General features: G+C 40.8%; 1 protein-coding gene across 1 annotated transcript in view; it reads left to right on the top strand.

Moving 5' to 3' along the window:
* Positions 1-9,046: 9,046 nt before the first annotated feature.
* GGACT (gamma-glutamylamine cyclotransferase) overlaps positions 9,047-24,302 on the top strand; it is a 517,164-nt gene continuing 501,908 nt past the window's right edge. Inside the window, exon 1 of the mRNA XM_044071238.1 lies at positions 9,047-9,341. Coding sequence (XP_043927173.1) covers positions 9,332-9,341 — 10 coding nt within the window. The 5' untranslated portion in view covers positions 9,047-9,331. The remainder of the gene's footprint in view (positions 9,342-24,302) is intronic.

Below are 24,302 nucleotides of genomic sequence, written 5' to 3'. Positions count from 1 at the left end.
TGCTCTCCAGGTCCCCAATAAGACTCCCCACTGGCACACCTATAGGGTCCAGATTTCAGCCTAGCAGGCAAGCTAAAACCTCTAGCACCCTCTCTGTCCAACCAGTGGTTCATGTCCCTGCCCAAGTAGCTGACACACACACACTTTGAGAAGAGTTTATACAACCACACAGACACTTCTGGGGAAGGCTGGCACAGGTTCTCCAGCTGTGCCCCTTTTTCCCAGACTATATGGTAGTACCAGCCGCCACTACCCACTAATAATTATCAGCTACTCAAAGGCACTTAAAAGGGTGTCCAATTATTACTGTGCAATATTATTATCCAATTGGTAGTATAGCCCAGGTCTAAAGCTATAGGAGTGGCTTTGTACAATTTTACCAAAGGCATGCAAGTACTCTAAAGAGCTTAAATTATCTCTACACAAAACAACCACAGTTAAAAGGTTTTTAAATATTTAATAATAAGTAATAAAAACATAAGACAATACTTCTTACTACACAGTGCTAGTCAAGAGTTCAGAGATCACACAGAAATACTTAAAATAATTCAGTAGTACAGTTCTGACATCACAGAAAAACACTTAGTCTAATCTTTCTAGTTCCTAGCTATTTCCAAAAGAAAACACAACAAATTATTTTCTGTAATCCGGACTGGCTAACACAGGGTGTCCTCCCAAACCTTTTATAAGCTTCTGGAATGCCTGCTCACATGCTGGGATCCACACTACCTTATCTGGCCTGTTCTCCCTTGTCAGGTCTGTGAAAGGAGCAGCTATGGTACTATAACTGGGGACGAACTTTCTGTAGTACCCTGCTGCCCCTAAAAATGCCCTCATCTGCTTTTTAGTAACAGGTGCAGGCCATGCCTGAATGGCTTCCACCTTGGCAGGTTCTGGCTTTATCTTACCACTCCCCACTCTATGTCCTAGGTAGGAGACCTCTGCCATACCCACCTGACATTTGCTCAGCTTAATGGTCAGCCCTTCCCTCTGTAGTCTGCCCAGCACCTCCCTGACATGCAGAATGTGCCCTGGCCAGGAATGGCTGTAGATGGCAATATCATCTAGGTAAGCAAGGGCAAGCTCTCCTGCTCCTGCTAGGATATTATCCACCAGCCTCTGGAAAGCTGCTGAGGTATTCTTCATCCCAAAGGGCATCTTTATGAACTCATAAAAGCTAAAAGGAGCCACAAAGGCTGACTTCACTCTATCACTGGGAGTCAAGGGCACCTGCCAGTAACCCTTGGTAAGATCAATGGTTGTAAGATACTTAGCCCCCCCCAGCTGCTCTAGAACCTCATCTGTCCTAGGCATGGAGTAAGCATCTGACTCTGTGTGACTATTTAATTTCCTGTAGTCTACACAGAACCTGGTGCTGCCATCCTTCTTTGGCACCAGCACCACTGGGGAGGCCCAAGGACTGTTGGACTCTTGAATCACCTCTAGTACCAATCTCTCCTGTATCTCCTCCCTCAGAGTCTGTTTGAATCTCTCAGGCACCCTATAAGGGGCCTGTCTAATAGACCTTTGGGGTTCTGTATCCACCTGGTGCTGCCCCAGGTGGGTGCACCCTGGTTTCCCAGTGAACATGTTCCCAAATTCTTGCAACACTGCTCGGATTTCTCGAACATGGGTAGGAGATAGCTGCTGGGACATTGCTACCCCTTCTACTGAGGTGTCAGCCCAAGCCTCACTGAGGGGATCAGTCCCCAGTTCTCCCTCAGACTCCTCCTGCAATCCACTGCAAATGCTCTGCATAAGGGCCTCCCTATCATGGTAAGGTTTCCTCATGTTAACATGGTACAATTTGTAACCCTGCCATCTGCTTAGCAGTTCCACCATGTAGTTAATATCACTTACCTTTCTTACCACCTTGTAGGGCCCCCCCAAGCTGCTTGCAGCTTGTTGTGTCTGACAGGAATGAGAACCATTACCTACTGCCCCACAGCATAGTCTCTAGCTCGAGCATTCCTGTCATACCACACCTTTTTCTGTTGTTGGGCTTCTGCCAGGTTCTCCTGGGCCAAGCCCATGAGTTCCCTGAGCATTGTCCTGAGGATTAGGACATATGTCACAACAGACTCCTTGTGAGACTCGCACTCACCTTCCTACTCATCTGGAATTAAATCTAGAGGTCCCCTCACCCTACACTCATACAGCAACTCAAAGAGTGAAAAACCTGTGGATTCCGGGGGAACTTCTCTGTAAGCAAACAACAGATGGGGCAAATATTTGTCCCATTCCCTCTTAAACTGATCTGCAAATGCCCATAGCATGGACTTGATTGCAGAGTTTAACCTCTTAACAAGACCATTAGTCTAGGGATGGTAGGGGGTGGTCTTCATGTGCTTCACCCTACAGGACTTCCACAGACAAGCCAGCAGGTCTGACATGAAATTGGCACCTCTGTCAGTCAGTATTTCCTGACATGAAATTGGCACCTCTGTCAGTCAGTATTTCTTTTGGGAAACCTACCCCACTCAAAATCTCTAACAAAGCATTTGCCACCTTTTCTGCCTCAATGGAGGACAAAGCCACTGCCTCAAGGTATCGTGTAGCATAATCCACTGCCACTAGAATATATGTTTTCCCTGTGGAACTTGGGGTACTCAGAGGACCCACAATATCAATAGCTACCCTCTGAAATGGCTCCTCAATCACAGGCAAAGGCATCAAAGGAGCTCTCACCTTGTCTCCTGCCTTGCCTACCTTATAGCACTGCTCACAGGTCTTGCAGTACCCTGTTACATCTCTGGAAATTCCAGGCCAATAGAAGTTCTGCATAATACTCCTCTTTGTATGTTTTATGCCCATAAGACCTGCAAAGGGAATATCATGGGCTATGGCTAGAAGCACCAGATGGTAGGCTGTAGGCACTAACAACTGCTGTACTCTCTCACCTTCTAGCCCTCCCTCAGGGGTCCAATCTCTGTATAGTAACCCTTTGTCCCAGTATACATATTCCCCCTTTCCTTGAAAATCAGGTGCCTCCCTAGCTACCTGCCTCAGGCCTTGCAATGTAGGGTCTGAGAGCTCAGTCTGTCTCAACTCTCTCCTTGTAACCCTTCCCAGCTTCCCTTCCACAGGAAGTCTGGCATCCCCTGACAGTGGTGCCTCACTGTCAGCCTGGGTACTACTACTCACCTCTACCTTTGCACTCACTCTGTAAAAGGGAACATCAGTACCCACAAGCAGCTGTGACTCACCTTCAGTCTCACTGCTACAGAGTAGCTCCCTCCCTGAAGTAACCACTCCACCAGTCCTGGCTGCAAGTATGCAGGCTGGGTCTTCCCCAGGCTACCAGACCCATATGTTTGTCTCCTAGCCTGACTGCGTGTAACTGCATAAGCACATGGTACTGCCTCAATCAAATCCTTCCCTCTCAGGACATCTGCAGGATGGTAGTTTGGTACCCCATTGTGTCAAGACAACCTACTATTGGCACTTTGTCTTTCCCACTTACTGGTTCCCTCACCTTTTGTCCCCCATCTTGCCTCCATGGACACCTGTATGCCACATGACCCCGCTGGTTGCATTCAAACATTTAACCCCAGCTCCTGGACATGTACCTGGACTAGTGGTTTCCCCTGATACTGGCAGATTCTGTTGTGGCAGTCTGTGCTGCCCACCATGAGTTCTTTTAGACCCATGAGCAGTACTGAGAGTCCCCTTCCTGTGCAGGGCTGCCCTGCTTGCCAGGTATAGGTCTCCCTTCTTCCCCAACCCATCTGAAGTAGCACATTGTGTATCAGCTAACCAGATCCTTATGTCCTCAGGCAAAGTTCTAAGGGTTTGTTCCCTCACCAAAATATCTACCAGCCCTTCAAAAGTGGTGACCTGACATCCACTCACCCACCTATGGAAATAAGTGCTCAGTTCAGCAACATATTCACACACACTTTCATCTGCCTTGCATCTGTGCTCATGAAATGTTTTCCAACATGTTCCAGGTGTTAGCTTAAACAGTTCTAAAATACATTTCTTAACAGCAGTATAATCAAAACATGCAACATCAGACATTTTAGACAGTACAGTTACAGCTTTACCATGGAGTAAGGGGGTCAGGAAGAAATTTCCTCACCTTTTGTGCTTCTGGGGTCCAGTTACTCCCTTCCCCATTACCTCCATGACTCTGGTAAAGAGTCAGCATCTCCTTCTCATGCTGCCTCTGCCTCTCTTTTTCTTCAGCTTCCAGATGTAAAAGTTTATCGTTCTCCTCAGCCTGTAGACTCCTAGGTCTCTCAGTTGCTTCTATTTCCAAAGGCCTGGCCTTCAACTCAAGTCTCTTTAGCTCCAGCTGGATTTTTAAGTCCACTGCAGAAAGGTTGAGCTGTCTATTCTCCGAGGGTATTACATCTCCACTGCCACTCTGATTGTCCTCCTGGTTGCTGTTTTCTGATGCAGCTGTAACCAAGGTGGCAATCAGGTCTGCCTTAGTCAGGTTTCCATGCACCAGTCCCCTAGCCTGGCATATCTCTGCCAGCTGACTCCTTGTCAGCTTTCCATACTCCAATGCTGACATGCTGCCTGCTCACCCTGACTAACTAAGCTAACAAAAGAAATAAAACAATACAGGAATTCACTCTACCCACACCACTACAATCCAATTAGTATTTGCCAACTAATTAATATGTGATGTGGATATCCCACTGCTGCCAAACACAAATGTGAGAGGATATCCCACCACTGCCACCACAACTGTGATGCCCGTGCCCTAGCCCAGCAATCAAGGAGCCTCAATCCTCACCACTAACACCAGAGAAGGCATCTCATATATGAGGAAAGGATAACAAATACACACATTAAAGTGCAATTTGCCTTAAGAGTACACAGAGATCACAGTCAGTCCAGGGCTGGTCACTCCCTTGCTCTCCAGGTCCCCAATAAAACTCCCCACTGGCACACCTATAGGGTCCAGATTTCAGCCTAGTGGGCAAGCTAAAACCTCTAGCACCCTCTCTGTCCAACCAGTGCTTCATGTCCCTGCCCAAGTAGCTGACACACACACACACACACACACACACACTTTGAGAAGAGTTTATACAACCACACAGACACTTCTGGGGAAGGCTGGCACAGGTTCTCCAGCCATGCCCTTTTTTCCCAGACTATATAGTAGTACCAGCTGCCACCACCCACTAATAATTATCAGCTACTCAAAGGCCCTTAAAGGGATGTCCAATTATTATTGTGCAATATTATTATCCAATTGGTAGTATAGCCCAGGGCTAAAGTTATAGGAGTGGCTTTGTACAATTTTACCAAAGGCATACAAGTACTCTAAAGAGCTTAAATTATCTCAGCTCAAAACAGCTCAAAACAGCCACAATTAAAAGGTTTTAAAATATTCAATAATAAATAATAAAAACACAATACTTCCTACTACACAGTGCTACTCAAGAGTTAAGAGATCACACAGAAATACTTAAAATAATTCAGTAGTACAGTTCTGACATCACAGAAAAACACTGAGTCTAATCTTTCTAGTTCCTAGCTATTTCTAAAAGAAAACACAAGTCTAAGATAACTTACATAGGAGCGAGACAGTGCTGTGAGTTGGATTGTTAAGACAAAATGCTTAATAATCTCTGGTTCTCTCTGTTTAAATTGAAATTGCAGTTCTGATAAACATTACATCATTTCACACTTTCCTGGTGTTCCCAAGCTAACAGAAACTGCATCTACATTATTTTACACCTAGGCAGAAACCAGAGCAATAAAAATACATTTGCATGTTTAAATCTAGCAATCTAACTCTTGGTTAAAACAATAGAAAGAATTTGCTAGCCCAGACGGAATGACTCTGAATCTTCAACTTCAAAGGACAGGCATGAAGTAATTTCAACTTCAAAGGACAGACATGAAATGCTTGTCTTAGCTTTCTTTACAGCAGAGGGCAATGTTATTACATTTTTGAAGTTCAACATTTCACAGCATATTCTTTCATTTAAGAAAACAAGTCTGTAGTTCAATGTTCATATTTACAAATGATAGAATTATCTGCACAATTATATCTGACTAGGCTGGCAGCCTTCACACCATGTATGTAACATCTAATGCTTCCACTCCACTAGGTGTTATCCAAGTGGTGAGTCACAGGTACCTTCCTTCCCTCGTTAAGGACAAGCTGACAGCTGCTGCTAACTCCCAATCTCCCCTGAGATACTAATTGAACTGTAGTCACCTGAGTCACAGCCAGGGATTTATCTCTCTGTGCCACCACACCTGGCTAAAGACTCCTTACTTTTTAACCTACTTCACCTTCAAAGCTGTAGCAGTTCAACTAATGTTTATATCAAGGGCACAGACCTCCACAGCAAAAGCAGTACCTGTTGGCTTGATAAGTTTCTTATCCACCACATGTCTCAACCTTGGAACATAGATCCTGTGCATATCAGGCAGAGTACCTTCCTGCAAACCTTTAAAGCAAATTTCAACAACTACGTATATGAATAACGATAAATTCATGCCTGGCATTATTGTTAATGATTCCCTGTCCAGAAGAAGCTAGTATATCCTTATTATTACAAAGGTGATATGGCTCAGCTTCTAGATGTCTCTGCAGCCCGAACTCAGTATAATTGTATGGACCTGAGTCATTTAATTTGTGTAATTGCCACTAGGTATTCAGGCCACAATTGCATCATGAATTACAATGCATATATTGTTGGCTATGTAGCCTCACTGTCTTTCAAGAACACATTTTGCATGGAGATGCGCATTTGAAAGCAACTCATTCCTTCACCAGCAGGTGAGAGCTGTGCATGTGGAATAGTACTGACTATCAGGCTCTTCTAAGCACTCGCCTGTAAGTGAAATTTCACCTGTTGAAGGAATAATTTAATACTTAGTGCTGCTGACAGGTAAATAGAATGACCACTGTGGAGTAATCTAAAACTATTCTTAGACTACAAATCAAAGTGATGTTGTGACGTGGCAGAAGGATTTCATATTAAGGTCCTTCCATTATTAGGGATACCACCTGTCCCTCTTTGCGCATGACAATCCCTATTTGGGCAGTTGTGTCCTGTGGGGGGAAAAAACCTAAAAAATGGCAAATGTCCTGAGATTTAAAAACATATATATTTCCTAATTTTTCTTTAATAGTTGCATAAAACAATTATTTTAAATCTGGAACACCCAAATATTATATAAAACAGCGTAAGCATCTGAAATGCTGCAAGAATAAGCTTTTGCTTGGCAAAGATGTGAAGTTATGTCCTTTGTGCAACACATAACTCTCAACCTCTTAGCCTCAGAGATCGGGACAAAGCCTAAAATAATGGGGGGGGGGACACAAAGGCCCAAAAAATAGGGACAGATTTTTAAAAATTGCTCTTATAAATTTAGAAAGTTGCCAAAATAACAGGTGTTGTGTTAGCATGCATTTTTATAAGGGTGTTGTTGTTGTGTCTTTCGGCTTTTCCCGGTTAGGGGTCACCACAGTGGAACTCCGGTCCGCTAATGATTGGCAGTTGATTTTTACGTGCTGAGTTGCCAGCCCTACCGCACAACCTTCAACGAAGGTACGCCCATTCGCGCATGTCTCCACGCAGAAGATGCTCTAGCTGAGAGTCAAACCGGACAGCGTCTTACTGTGAGGTGACAGCGCTACCGCAGCACCACCACCGCGGATATTGCATTTTTATAAGGATATAAAGTGTAAAACTCAAATGTGTGTCATTATTTAGTGACTTCAATCTTCAGTGATGTGTCAGAAAGCCACAAATTGTATTAGGAATTTACCTAAAATATGAGACAAAAATCTGGACAGTCTGCGAAATTCTGGACAGCTGAGAAGTATGGCACTGGCCATGGGTTATGATTTGCCCTCCAAAATCTGGCGTTTCCGTTTCTACAAAAAAAGTCCCACTTTGGGCATTTGAAAATGTAGCAATTCTGTCCGTCATTTGGTGCATGGTGTTAATGCAAACGAAAGTAAATAGATTTACACACGCATACACAAAGACAGCAGTTGAATTTACTTTTAACTGTTTCTTTCGTTGCAGCCTGTCAAATGGGCATTGCAAATAGACGCTATGTATTTGCCACTGTTTACTTTTCAGTTTCTTTGGTTTAACATTAATCAAGTGTTCTGTATTTGCAATATAATGTTCTACTACTATGCCATACCAGTTTCTCTTGAAACAACTAGCTAGTTAAACCTGCACAACTAGTAAACACTCCACCTGAAACTGACACTTTGTCCACATGACCTACATTAATTAACTGCCAGTTCAGCAAATTTCTAGTGAATGTTTTAAAGCTAAACTAAACTGGCGTGCTATGCCTTTAAGTACCTAGAAGGCCCATAGATTTAATCTAGTCTCCACTTCTGTTTGGCGAAATGCAATCTAAACTTCTTCGCTCTATAATGTCTGAAAAAAGACAAAAGTAACGAGGGGCCAAAAGTGCAACATGCTTTGTAAGCATTAATATAATTATTTTAATAAGTTAGCATAACAACTGGTTTTGCATCAGCATGCAAGCTAATGAATCAGTGTGACAAAGTAACTGGTATTACTGACTGTAATTCTTAGAAATTTAGCAGAAAAAACAAACAAAAAAATGTAAAAGAAAAAATGGCGAAAATACTAGTTACATTTAGGGACATAACCATGGTTTGTGTAACTCTGAAACCTTGAAGGGACAGCAGATTACCAGGCCGTTATATGTCGCGTATTATTGGCAAACGCATGCGCAGAGACGCAAAATCAATCTCAGAACGTTTGCGAGCTTGCGAATGTGCGTTCTTCGCTGAGTGAAGAGGTAGTTGATTTTACCATGTTAAGATACGATTGTGTTTCTAAAAGATACATTTAAGACAAGAGTTTGCTTAATCTTGCCATTACAAGTTGTTGAATTTAGCCAGTTTTTGCAGAAATTAGAGCTGCAACTGTGGTCATTTGTTGAGTTCCTGTTATCAAAGTACAAATACATTAACAGTTTCACGTGTTAGTAGTGGGAGGAAATTTACCGATTTGCTAGTATACTTCACGTTGCTGTCGGGGACATCACACCAGCAAATCATTATAGTTAAGACATGTGCACGACAGTTATTTTGCGTAACTTGGACTTTGACATTTATTTGCACTGTGTGGGAAAGAACTGCAGTAACTAGGTTTGCAACGATCTTTCAAATATTTACTGCCACTAACCGGTCAGAGACGAGCCTCTTCCGGTAGACACTTGTCACAAAGCAGAACAAGTAATGCAAGACGGGACGCCAACGCTTTGCAGGATGTTACCGAGTATTTTTTTAATTAATACGGAAGTGTAAGACTTCACGTTTTGTGTGTGTGTATATATTTTTGCAGTGCATTATTTAAATATGGATATTAGTAAGTACCTATTTTCTGTATAACTAGGTATAGTTAGAGGTTCGTTTTAGTTAACGTATATTTTTAAAACATGTACTTGCTGACATTGTTAAAAGAGTATTATGTACTAATGGAAAACGTAAATAACTACTCCCTAAGATTTCATTCATGCGGGATACCCAAGGCAATGTAGTGGTTATTATGTGTACAGCATTTTAATAGAAATTGCTTTGATTTTTGTTAATTTAATAGTTCAGATCACAATTAAGAGTATGTAAAGTGACACATCTAATGAACTTTATAAGTAATTACCACATGTATATGTTTTGTGGCAGCTGTATATATAACCAACATAAAAAAGAGCAACCATACATTGATTCCTAGCTTAGTGCAGCTGTGATGACAACAGTACTAGTAGTAGCAAGGCAGTAGCCAATAGGCAGATTACTACTATTCAGCATTTGGCTGTACTTGCAGTACTCCCAGGATGTGCAGTAGCAAATTCTGCCCAAACATCATCTCCTTCGAAATTGGTAGGCTTTTTTTTCAACATATTCATAATGCAGGTAGGAGCAGAGGATTTACTGGAATGTTTTGGTTAATAAGAGTTAATACTTTATGTACAGCCATTTTGGGGAGGGGTGCATGGGGCTGCATAAGATATAGAGCTCTTCTGTATTACTGTCTTTTCACAGTAAGTCACAACATGTTAGACAGACATGTCCTCACCTGCATAGTTCTGCCCTGTGGCTACTACAGTTAACAACCCTTATTCTTGGCAGACCTAATTCTGTCTTTTCACTTACTACTGCTGGATTAGCCATCTTCTAACTTAACTTAAGAGTATCACCCTAAACACTTCATCCATAAAACTTCAGAGTCTTCTAGAATAGTGTTCCATCAGCTACTACGTAATGTGCCCAGCCACAGTCCTCCACTGTCTGGCAGCATGGCTAAATAGTCTGCTCTCAATCCATCTGTGGCAAATTTGATTGCATTAGGCGTTCTAAGGCATTGTAGCAACTGCCTTATGCTTACCGACAGTTCACTGTCCCTACTGACTGATAGTACAAACTGTCTGAGATATAAGTATTTTGTATAAACTGTCTGAGCTGTAAGTATTTTAATAGCATGGAGAAAGACCTCTCATATCAGCTCACTCTTGATAATTGCCATAACTCCACAGCCTTGCAACACGACATAGCCCTAAGCTCATAACTTATGCTGTGGCTGTAAAGAAATATCTGCCAAAGCCTCCTAGAACACACTTTAAAAGATCCCAGCCTCTAGTGCACAAGGCAGCACCTATTCCTTATCCACTCCCACATATTGCACATTTACGCAGATCACCCAAGAGTCAGTAAGCCCACAAGGCCCACTAAGTGCGCTTTCACACTGGGTAATGACTCTATAGCTAGGCAAACATAATGCTGCACACACCACACTTGGCAGTAAGAGTGTGAAGTTGCCTACCCAGTGCCAAGATATGTGATGTCACAAGGGCCCTTAAACCGTATAGATATGACTATGACCTAGTGGTGGTCAATTTGAGAGAGAATAACCTAAGGCAGTCCACACAGAGGGGCATGCAGAAAGGCATTTTGGAACTTACTGTGCATGAGTTAGAGGCAGGAAAAACACTGGTCTTGTTTAGTATCTTGTTTTCACTAAGAATGAAGTAAGATAATTGGCCTTAACAGTTGGCTGAGTGGCTGGTGCTTTTCTAAAAGAATCCACCATGTGTTGGACTGGGATGAGATGGGTAAATAAGACCTCCTGTTTCACCAGAGATGGGCTTACATCTCTCAAATCAAGGCTTCCACATACTGACTAAAGCCTTTGCTTCCCCCGTAGGGACTTTTTTAAGTAGAGTCTTCCTACTGAATGTTCTTACATAACAAACTCAAATCCAAAGTCGGCAAACGTCATAATGGCACTACTGAATGTTAGGAGTCCAAATAGAAACATTCCAGAAACTGAAGCATGTCTGTAAGTCAAACACATTCACATGTGTGTAGTTACTGAGACATGGTTTCAGCACAGTGACAACAGTCCTTCTATACCAGGGTTTAGCACCTATCATGCCTTCAGGCCCGTGGGTAACTGCAGGGGATTATTTGTATTGTCAGAAGTACCCTCACCTCATGTCAGATTACCCACAACCGTAATTTGGAGATCCAACTCATTCTTAAGAAATCCAACTATTATTTCATCGTTAGTTACACATCATTATTGGAATTTACTGAGGGGTTAAATATCAAACAAAACACATTCTTCCTTCCTAGGTGACTTCAGTTATCCACGTGTTGATTACCACACTTAGATCTCTAAAATGGATATTCTCAGCATTTATTAGACCTTGTCAATACCCACTAGAGGCTCTAATATCATTGATCTGGGCCTTACCAACCTAGCCCCTGCATGCACAACCTCATATCTACTCATCCTTGGTTAACCCTAACCATTAAATGGACATATTCTCTATCGAGCCTAATGCTACCACCTCATCACCAAATCAGGCCATCTTTAGGGACTTCTCCAGGGCAGATTTACTTTAGATTGTGGAATACCTATGCAAAATTCCTAACAGTTGCCCAAAAATAGACCCAGCTGAGAGGGCTCTTGCATTCTACTTCAGTTTTTACAAGCAGAAAGACAACTGCATAGAAAAGTCCATACCAGTCCACCCTAAATGTAATGATACATTAAGGTGGAACTCCCATATTAATAAACTGTATAACAAAAGAAGGAACATAATGAAAGTTATAAGAAATCTCCATCCACTACCTCAAGATAGTACTGCAACATGCCACTTAAAAGTACTATTAAAAATATAAAGTAGAGTGCAAACTTAAGGTCACTACAAATACCAAAGGAACCTTCAAATCTTTTGTTCAGTCATATCAGGAAATTAAGGAATAATGGCCAACCGTGCACTAACTTCACAAACGATATCATAAAGTCCCGTGGATGCAGCCAGTGGCCAACCGTGCACTAACTTCACAAACGATATCATAAAGTCCCGTGGATGCAGCCAGTGCATTAACAAACAAATTCAGTACTAACTTCACCCTGCTTACCCACATTGTCGCCCCACTATCCCTGAAAATTTGTTATTGACTTGGAATAGTCTTAGAATATCTGTCAAAAGCTATCAACAATACTTCTGTGCAACTGGATGACACACCTGGCTGCCATTGTTATCAGTGCAAGTATGCACTGTCTGATTAAATTGTTCAGCCTTGGTGTATCCAGGAGGGTTGTGCTGGATTCCTGCAGAGCATCCACTTTGGCTCCCATACACAAGGATAGCCCCTCTACATATTCAAATAATTATAGGCCTAAGACCCAGATAATTAGAGGCCTATAAGTCTCGTATGGTGGGTTGTCATATAAATGCATCATAACAGAACTCATTTATGCAGACATAGGCAACTTAACTGATCTAGACCCCACTCATTCAGGCATCCTAAAGAGCATGTCCTGTCTCCTGAGCATAGTAAACTTCTTTCAAGAGAATACAACGGCTGTGGACAATGGCCACTCTGTGCACGCTGCTTATTTTGACCTGGCCACATGCTGGTATTATTGAAAAATGAGACTAGCTTATGGTAAACTCTTTGCTATCCATGGCTTGCAGACTGGCTATCTAGCAGATCCCACGTTGTGAAAATTGCTAGTAGTGGTACCCTCTGTGAACATAAAATTGTATCTAGTGGGGTACAGCAGTGATCAGTACGGGGTATTTTCCAGTTTAGCATGTATTTCGCAGACATCCAAGCCAATATCCAAAAATTGTGTTTGACCAAGTCTGCTTCTTCTTTCGGCTTTTCCCAGTTAGGGGTCGCCACAGCAAAGCACCTGTCCACTCATGATTGGCAGTGGAGTTTTATGGTGTCAAGTTGCCAGCCCGGCGCCCAACCTTCCACAGAAGGCACACACATGCATGCACTCACACCAAGGGCCAATTTAGAGTGTCCAATCCACCTACAGCATGTCCAAGTCTGCTAATGACTGCAAACTAGACACTTTTATCTGTTCATCCACTGATATTAAATTGCTACTACCAGGGTTGGAATATGCACAAACTGCTGTACTGAAAATAGTCTCAAGCTAAATGCAAAAAAGTGCAGCAGAGTAGTGTTTGGCAAAACACTGCTGTCATCTCATTGTTATAAATGCTACTTCATTTCACAAAGATACTGTCATAAGAGACCTGGTCAGTTATGTGGACAACTGTCTCTCATTTGATCATCATGTTTCCAGTTTAGTTAGGAAATATTTCTGTCTGATGCAGTTAATTTCAAAAGGGGTATCTTCAAGATATGACAAAATCATCTTAGCACTGTACTCTTCCAATATTAGACCCCACTGATTTTTAACCAAAAATACAAATAAATAAATAAATAGCCTTAAATCCTCCAACTACTCTGATATATTAACACAACTGTCCTTATATCTGGTAGTCTACCAGCCCCTCCAAGGTGACCCGTTTCTCACTTTTGGAGCGTTGAAAGACCCTGTGAAGATAGGTGAAGGCTGCCAGCCTAGCCAAATTTGTAAATATTAATGTAAGCCACAGGCTTGTTCTCTTAAATGTGAAAAGACTGCATTGGATATTGAACTGCAAAAATGTAACAACATTGCACTCTGCTGTAAGAAAGCTAAGTCAAGCATTTTATGACTGTCTGATGTCAAAATTCGGAGCCAATATGTCTAGAGGGAGGCATCCTGCCTATTGTTTTAAGACCAGAGTTAATGGCTATAATTTGCATGTATAAGTGTCCTTTATTGCTCTGGGTTCTGACCAGGTGTAAAGAATGTAAATGTAGTTTCTGTTAGTCTGGGAGCACCAGAGAAGTGTGAACAATAAAGTCATGTGAAGCAGCTCTGTGTTATCAATTTAAAAAGAGAGAATCAGAGAGCTCAGAGCATTTCTCTTGAACACCCAATATCACCAGCACTGTCTTGCTCTAGATGGAAGTTATTTAGAATTGTGTTTTCTCTTAGATATAGCTAGGAAATGGGAAGATTAGACTAGTTTGTTTTTCTGTGATGCCAGATCTTTTGCTACTGTATTATTTTAAGTATTTTGCTGTGATCTCTGAACTCTTGAGTAGTATTGTGTAGTAAGAAATATTGTCTTGTGTTTTTATTATTTATTATGAAATATTTTTAAACCTTTCAACTGTAGCTGTTTTATGTAGAGTTAATTTAAGCTCTAGAATACATTGCATGTATATAGCGATACTGTACCAAGTCAGTCTAATAAGCCTTGACTGTTCAGTCACACTTACCATTTGGATAATAATATTACACAGTAATAATTGGACACCCTTTTAAGGGCCATTGAGTAGCTAATAAATATTAGCTGGGTGGTGGCAGTGATTTCCCAGGAGTGTCTGTGTGGTTGTATATAACTCTTATCTCAAAGTGTGTGTGTGTCATCTACTTGGGCAGGGACACGAAGCACTGGTTGGACAGAGAGGGTGCTGGAGGTTTTAGCTTGCCCACTAGGCTGAGATCTGGACCCTATAGGTGTGCCAGTGGGGAGTCTTATTGGGGACCTGGAGAGAAAGGGTGAAACCAGCCTCAGACTGACTGTGATCTCTGTGATCTCTTAAGGGAAGTTGTACTTTACTGTGTGTGTATTTATCATCCTTTTCCCTAGATGGACGCCCCTCACTGGTGTTAGTGGTGAGGATTGAGGCTCCTTGATTGCTGGGCCAGTGCACGAGCATCACAGACCCAGTTCCTTTTGATCCCATATTTCTTCACAAAACTAGTGGCTCTACAAACATCTACACTAGAGATCTAAATCTACACCAAGAAAAAACAATACACAGCGGTGGGATAGTTTCCTATCTCAACGTATTCCTAGTCAGAGGAATGTTATCAGTTGCAGGTCAAGCAAATGAGTACTTTCTCTGCCTTTAAGGTCTAGTCTTGATGATTGGATGACAGACACAAATTTACACCAGTGTTATCATGTATGACCCTGATAAATTTGGGAGGTGAGCCCTATTAAGTGCTTGAAAAGAGCTGAAAGAACTTTTAAGTGTCTTCTTAAAGGCAAATATGCTTAGGTGTCATATAGTTCCTTTGAAGTATTGCTGCTATGTTGCCATAATGCCCAGAAGATGAACTATGCCTAAGAAGGCACTATGGGAGCTGCAGATGCTTTTTTCAGTATGTAAAAGTCCTTGTTGCTGGGTTGAAGACCATCCTTGGCAAAGCATGAGGATCTGTCAGCCACCTTATTCCAGGAAGATACGTACTGGATCTTCTTAGTGTGACACCAGCTACCAATCTAATTATTGAATCTAGTTATCTTTTCTTTAACTCATTTCATAATTTTAGGTGATAGTAAGATATCTCTCAAGATAATTGTGCTAGATGTCTCAGGCACACACATAGAGATGTCAGCCATGTCCTTCTGCATTAGCTTCTGGGTGGCATGTCTACTGCCATTCACCTCCTTGTGAGCCACCACCAGGTTCTAGCTGTATTGATCAGGAAGGAGGGCTCTAATAGCTTGTACAAAATCACATATTCTGACTCCAGAAAGACAGCTGCAACCCTGTCCTTATTTAGCCTAGTGAAGGCGGTGCAGTGTGCCTAATAACAGAGTCACTGATTACCAAAGCTTTGCCCTTGAGTAGTTGCATACAAAGTAGGCCTTATCGGTTTGGTGTTTCTACCTTTGTGGTTGCTTGAAAAGAGTATGTGTATATTGTTGATAGAGGACAGTGATGGAGGGGAGAAGTAGTATGGTTTGAGAGCTGAGGTCTTTTATTTCTAATTCTGGGAAGCTTGGGCAGGGATTTCTTATCTACCTTAATATATATTAGCCTACGTTAGTTTAGCAAACATGTTCTGCAAATAATTCCTTGAACTACTGTGCTTTCTCTCCAGTCAATTTCCAGGTCTTCAGTCTAGTCTCTGTTGACCTTAGAGCCTTTTCTGACCACTGCTTGTAGCTGAATGTGGCAACCAGGAGGTTAAGAAATCTAATGTAAGCAAATGGGCATGGTTATTTGCCAGGGATAAGAGGGCGGAGGACCTTGCATGCCCTAACATGTGCCAGGGACCCATGCTAACTGTAGAAAGAGTGTATGTATCTCTACTGGCCAGTGTATGCCCAACATAAAGCCCAGCAGACCTAGTTCAGTAAGCAGCTGTTGTCCAGTTGCCTAGCCTCGATTACCTGGGATAGCTCTGTTGAGCAAAAGCTGGATGTAAAACCAATCAACCTGCCAAACACAAGCTAAGAATTGCTATACTCAGTGTGGGTTCACTGACAAAATGCTTGGAAGAGGATGACGTGATAGTAAGGATGGATAGTCTATGTATCCAGTAGACAATGTGGAATAGCAGTGCAGAACAAAGCTACTTGGCATGAGATTCAGAGTCTGCTATTCAGGAAGAGGACAGACTAGAAATGGTGTGGAAATTGTGGAGAAGGTGAAGCTTCAGAGGATGGTGAGGGATGCCCTCAGAATTAGTTACAGACTCATGGCAGTCCGAGTTCACTGTAATTATAGGGCAGTATATGAAATCTCAGCCTGTCCCCCATAGCAGGATTGTGATTGTGAAGAAAAGAGTGCATTTAGATTGCAGTTGCAGGGCCTACTAGAATAAAGAATGAGAACATGAATATGTGTTGATAATGGGTGACCTGAATGCACATATCAGGACAGACAGAACAGGATAGGATGACTGCCTGGGTCCACATGGGTGGGACAACAGGAATAGAAAAGGAAAGGCTGTTCTAGATTTCTGTCTGGCAAATGGCTTGATAGCGAGTAACACCTGGTTCAGCAAGAGAGACAGTCACATGATCAGTTAAGAGCGTGACCATTATGCAACTCAGGTGGACTCCCTTTTAATAAGGAAAGAGCATGGAGGTGGAATCAGTAATTGCAAAGTCATCCCCAGTGAAACAGTGAGCCCACAACAGAAACCACTGGTTGCTACAATCAGCTGCAACTAGTAGTTAGAGAAGGCTCTAAGGTCAACAGAGACTAGGCTAAAGAGTTTGAAGTCGACTAGAGAGAAAGCACAGGAGTTCAAGGAATTATTCAGGGCTCTGCGACTCAGGAAAATAGAGGAAATAGGTGGAGCTGAAGAAGAATGGCAGTGCCTTCAAAACATCATGTTGTGACAACTACCAAACAGATATACATGTGAGCCAGGTATGAAAATAAGGTAACTTAAGAAAAGCCTGTGGTGGAATGCAGATGTCTAGGAAGTCATCAAAAGAAAGCAGGAGTGTAGGAGAAAATGGGAGCTAGAAAAGACAGACCAGGATAAGAAGGAATATTGATTGGGTAACAAAGAGGCTGAGAGAGGAATGGCAGTAGCAAAGAACAAGCATCTGAGGCACTCTAGCATCTTTTAGAAAGTAACTCAGTAGATAGCACAAAAAACTCTTATTAGATTGCAAGGCAAAGACAGAAAGATAAAGAAGATAGTGGGACACCCTTCGTAAGGGATGCCAGCAACATCCTGCCCATCAGTCCACATAACATCAAGGGCAGATGAAAGGGGTACTTTCAGCAGCTTTTCAATGAAGAAAATCTCACAAAAGCTCTACTGCCTCAGACACGTCCTACGATGAAAGAAGAGAAGGAACCCGTTCTGGAGGAAGTATGAATAACACTAAGGAATATGAAGTTGGTTAAAGCAGCAGACTCAAATGAGATCACAGCAGATATGATCAAAGATGTTGAATGAGTTGGAGGAGAAAAGGCTCCCAAGGGTGCTCAGCACTATGGAGAGAAAGGCATATCCCATATGTGTGGAGAATAAGCATACTAGTGCCAGTGTACAAGAACAAAGGGGACATCCACAACTCTGGGCAGAACAGAGGTTTCTAACTCCTGTCACACTGCACTAAAGTTCTGAAGGGGGCACTTAATAAACAAATAAGCAGAGTAGTAGAAAGTAAGACAGGAGATGAGCAATTCACATTCATATCAGGGTGCAACACAACCGACCCACTGTTTGCAGTGAGACAGATATTTGAGAAGAAGCTAGAGATGAGGAAAGAGTCCAACTAGCCATTCCTAGACTTGGAGAAAGCATATGAGAAGGTCCCAAGAAAGGTGATTTGGGCAGTCCTGCAGTGGGTCAAAGTCCCAGAAACAATGGTGGAATTAGTGCAGGCTCTGTAGAAGTACTCCATGACTGAAGTGCAAACAGTTTCACTCAGCTTATGAAACGTATAACCAAACACAACCTCCTATCCAACACCCAGTATGTTTTCAGGCCCAGCCATAGTACTACTACTGCCCACCTCAACTTCACCAACATAGTAAACCAGTACAGAAATGAGAGCAACCTTGTTTCTTCACTTTTCCTTGACCTTTCCAAAGCATTTGATACAGTGTCCCACCAAAAGCTCTGCTCTGATCTTGCAACTCCAGGTCTCACTTATACCTCCCTCTTCTGGTTTTACTGTTATTTATGCAGTTATCAGCAGGCAACTAAGTAGCAACAAAACCTTTCAAAATTTCAGCCATTCTCTCTTGATGGCCTCCCAGGGTCAATACTTGGCCCCCATCTATTTAAAATATTCATAAATAAGCTTCATACCACTGCAGCACTTGGCACTCTTGTGCAATATGCCTAAAATTCAACCCTTATCTGCTCTGCCCCATCCATAACACAATTACACAAAATCATTCATATTTTCCACTGATGTTGAAATATGGCTAAAAACTCTAACTTGCTGCTTAGTGCAAAAAAAATTAAAATTAAAAAAAACTTATGCTATTTACTCCAAAACAATACCTTAATCAGAAACACACATTTCATATCACCTCAAGTAGTAATACAAAAATAGAGACTGTAAGCCAAAGTAAACTACTCTGAGTCATAATAGATGACAACTTAAAATCTGATCACCACATACTTCATTCCATCAAGAAAACTCACCAAAAACTCGGCTTCCTCTATAGGGCCAAACACCACCTGACAGATAAAACAAGGATTACTTTAGCAGTAAAACACCTCCTTCCTTCTCTATTATATGCTTTCCCTGTTCTTACAAATGTCAACACTATATATAAAACTAAACTAGCCTCCTGCTACTACAAAATAGCTAAATTTGCGGCCAATGACTGTATAAAACACACCACTGCCTTGCATTATAACAATTAGACTAGTTTGAACCCCCAAACCATTTTACATACTCACAACAAATCATTGGCCACAAACTACAGCACTCTCCAAATGCCCAGCATTACAAAATATTCTACTGTATTATTCACCCACTAGAGACATTCAGTGTAGCAGTAAACTTGTATTATGTATCAGTAAGACATTCAACACTGCTGGAGACTTTACTCTCATTATGTGTTAAAATTCTGGAATGAAATCCCCACACATACATAGAAATAACTCAACAAAAGGACTGAAAAGCATTACAATGTTGAACAGTTCAACAACCAAGTACTATGCTTTATAAATGCTCCAGCAAAATTAGTTTGTAATCTTTCCCAGCATCAGCCTGGAAATGTCCAGTGTTGTAATGGTTCTTGTCTGTGCATCTTCTCTTATAACACGGTGCACATGCTGACACACACACTTTCAATTTCTTCATCTAGCTTTGGCAACCAGACTAATTTTCTAGCTAGTGGTTTTATTTTAACAATGCCAGAGTGACTTATATGTTCTTTCAGTTTCCTCAGCTTCAATGGAACGAGCATTGGATTGTCATGTAAGTTACAATCTTCTTCTTCTACTGCAATTTTGAATATTCTTTTATAATTTTTTTTCAAACTCTTATCATTGTTTGTTGCTGCTGGCTAGCTTTCCATCACAAACATTTAATATTTGTGGCAGTTATTAGATTTCATTACACAGTTTCATCCCAGCTTTGACAAGAATACCTAACAGATGTTTATGACTCCAAAGTATTTACATATTATGTGATCCTCTCTGCACTATCTAGGATATGAGATAATTGTATCTGACTCAGAATTGGTACGTATTCTTTGATTCTCCCTGCACTAAGATGGCAGGTCATAACAATTTTAGAAAACTCAGCAACATTACCTCGACTCTTTGGAAATTCTGTATTCTGTCTGACAGTCTTGTAGGTCATCTTTGAATGTTGCTACTGCCATTTTAGATAAACGTCTATGCTCAACAATGTTTTTAGATGTTTATGATTAGTGACCATCTTGAGTTTTCTGCCCCAGCGGTGTTCTGGGAATTCTTTATTCCAAAAAGCACTTCCTTCTTAGTATGAGAATACTTTCTCAATAGAGAAAATACTTTTGATACTTATTGAGTAAATTTTACATCCTCTGAAGGCACAGCATGTTAAAACTGCACCTGTGCCATACGTGGGTCATAACAATCGAACAGTACTAGTAACTATTGATCATAGTGTACCCACACTTTATCACAAGACAGTGTCTCTTTGTATTTTCTGAAAGCATTCTGCACAAGTCATTTGCATTGCTATGGTGTATCAACTTTCCTTATGTGTAGTGCATGGAACACCATTTTTATCAGGAATTAGTAAAAAGACAGGCTTTTGTTAAGTAACTCTATGTGCCATTAAACTCTGTTCTCATGTTACAGCATAACAGCTGCTGGTGCCATTTACTGTGGAATGTCAAAAGCTACACAGCTTTCAAAGCTGTTAGACACTTTGCTCTGATAGATTTTTAAACAAAAACTGTGGCAGAGTTGTTAAGATCCTTAATTCCTCAGAGGGACACTTAGAACTGCCATACGTAGTGGGGAGAAGCAAAGAGTTTTACAGCTTTCAAAGCTGTAAAGCAGTTTGTGTTCCTTCACATTTTTTGTGTAACTGGTAGCACATGGTACAGATATCTTTGAAGTAGCCACCAAGGGAGTTTGTAATTTTAGTCACTTTTATTTTTCTGTCGGTGCTGTCTCCTGTCTTTTTAAAGATGTGAAGTACGTTTTTCTTTTTTTTTTTTCATTTCATGCTGTTATAGTAGATTGACTGCTTCTCCAGCCAATAGCAGTGATTAGAGTACTTTAAAACACTGCCCTAAAATGAGTGAATGTCTTGGGCCAACATGAAGACTTTGTGTGATTATCATGATTATGGGAGAATAGGAAGAGGGGAATATATTGTAAGTTAATTTATGCTGTGTTGTTTTATTGTTATTGTCACCTATTTTCTACACTGTGGCCGAAGCATGCAATGGGAGAGGCTTAAGAGTTTTCTTTTATTTGGACTTACTATACATTTTAATTGTGTTTAAGTGGCACAGCAAACTGGAGATTGTCAAACTTCTATTTCTCCCTTGTAATATTTATAAGCCTACCATTAACTTATTACACCTGTTTTCTTCCTGAAAGAGTATTACATGTAGCTAGTGCGAAAGGAGAAATGGAAGAGATTAGTAGTACACCTTTGCTGTTTTTCTGTAGCTGATTTATAGTTTGAGGGTTAGTGGTGAGGCAATAATTAATGTATGTTTAGCTTTTGTTCCACTTTATAGTTCATGGTAACTCAGTTTCTGTTCATTCTATCTGTGGGTACCTGCCTCTTATAATATTGTACTGCTGTCTCTCTACTATTATTGATTGCCTTACCTAGTTAATAAGGGTTGTAAGTGAACTTAGTTTCAGGCAGTGATAATAACGTTTTTCATTGTAATTCAGTGGTGTTTGCAGTGACTGAATTAGTGTTGTGGGGTAATAAGAAGTAAGTAGCATTTACTGAACCACTTTATAATTCATAACCTACTATACTTTAACAGATCCCTGAGTTAACCCCAGCACTTCAGCATTTAATACAGCCCCACATTCCCACTAGAACCCTACAATCTAACAGCCAGAACATAACTGTCATCCAACATAAAAATATTGCTGGTAAATCACTCTTTGCTAGCACCATTGCCAAAACCTGGAACACAGTACCAATCCATATAATTTCTACCACCTCCTTCAGTCATTTCAAAAAACTCCTTAAAACCCACTACTTAACTAACTGGCTATGCTCATGTTACACTCCAGGTTAATCCATACCAATCTAATTGTGTGTCACATGTTCAGATAAGTATAAACAGATTTGCCCTAAAAAGCTTGTAAACCCAGATACTGGTAAAAAAACAAAAAAAAAATATTTTTTTTTTAGTTTTTGACTATGTACCTCAATGTTTTTACTATGTACCTCAATGACTGTCTACTGTACTGTCTAAAACTGTTAACTTCTAACCTATTATGTATTAAAATCAATTGTATGTTCTATATTTAGTTCTCTCATGTACTGCATTCTGTTGTACTGTGGAGCTTTTCTGTCCGGACCTCCGCTGAAAGTGGACCTGTGTCCAGTCGGACTTTCCCGGTAAACAAATGTAAATAAATAAATAAATAAAATAAATAAACAGTGGATACATTTAGCAGCTATTCAATCGATGTTTGTCTTTTTCAGCTTTTCCCGGTTAGGGGTCGCCACAGCGGAACTCTGGTCCGCTAATGATTGGCAGTAGATTTTTTATGGTGCTGAGTTGCCAGCCCGATGCCCAACCTTCAATGAAGGCACGCCCATTCACGCATGTCTTTTGAATGCCACTAGACCGCGGGGAGGGCATGCAGACTCCACACAGAAGGAACTCCAGCCGAGAATCGAACAGGAGAACCTCTTGCTGTGAGGCAACAACGTTACCGCTGCACCATTCAATGGATAATTTGTTAAAATACAAATTCTTAATAGAATGTGCGGGATATAAATATATATAAGATACATGGAGGAGAGTATGATTCATTACATGACTTGTAGGATAATGGAAGAATTACAAAGTATTACAGCTGGCAAGATGATAGATAACTTGGGATGTAATAGTGGCAGTGGTAAAGTACTAAGTTCAGTAAGAGGTTTGTTTTGATCCAGGCAGAAAATATTAAAGCTTACAGTACTGATGAATATACAGGAAGGAATTTAAATATCTCTAATAATGGCTCAGATAACATAATGAGTGATGACAAATGTACAACAGGATATCAATGCTCACAGTTCTAGTGAAAATCTAGGAGGGAAGAGAGGGAATTTGAATACTAGTAATAATGAAGACATTATTGTCTGAGTTAACTTATCAGGTAAAGACAAATGTGTTAGTGCCGTTCTTCCAAAAAAAAAGGAAACTATTAAAGTAGACATTTATCTAAAAAGAAGAGGTAAAAGTTGGGGATAAGTTAAAATGCGAATGAAAGTAAGAGAAAACAATGTCTCAAAAGATCTAATGTTAGTCTATCAGAATCTAGTTATGTTTCAAATGATATTGAAATTATTAATATTCAAGTCAGAGATGAGGTTCCTGAAGTGGAAAAAGGGACACATAATTAAACAACAAAGTCAGAAGTCTATAAGGAAAATATAATGATTAATACTCAGGAACAAGACCGTGAAGAAAACAAAAAGGAAATGGAGAATGATGTAATTATTAATACAATAATAAGGGAAAAATTTAAGAAAAGTTTAATTGCAGGAGAAAGATACCAGACAGAGAAAGCTAAAAGAAGAGTGGGGGAGGGGGGCTATGTGTAATGGAAAGTTAATTACCTTGTATAATTTAAACAATTGTATGATAGATAAGAATCAGGAAGTGTTTACGGAATTACATGATGTTGATACTGAATTTCTGATATTAGGTGATTCTGTGCTTAAAAGGACACAGGATTGTGCCAGTTAGACAGAAATAGCATAACAGTATCCTCTTTGGCTGGTCTTACAGTGTTAGACATGGTTATAATTACAATTCTCCCAATTCTTTTATGAGGAGAACCAAGTATAAAATGAGATTAATACATGCTGGGACTAATAATTTGAAATGCATCCCATTAAATCACATGAAAAGGGCCATTTTGAAATATTGGAATTCTTGCAAAGTCAGTTGAGGTAATACTAAGTGAATAAGTCAAAATGTCTGAGTGCAGTAGTTAAGGCAACAAATATACAAACTACCACTGCAAAACTGGCTCAGATGGTCC

This window comes from Protopterus annectens, chromosome 5.part0 (genome assembly GCF_019279795.1).
Source record: "Protopterus annectens isolate FY-2018-M chromosome 5.part0, PAN1.0, whole genome shotgun sequence".
NCBI lineage: Eukaryota > Metazoa > Chordata > Ceratodontiformes > Protopteridae > Protopterus > Protopterus annectens.
Note: the sequence above shows the minus strand (reverse complement) of the source record. Positions and strands in the feature narration are given on the sequence as shown.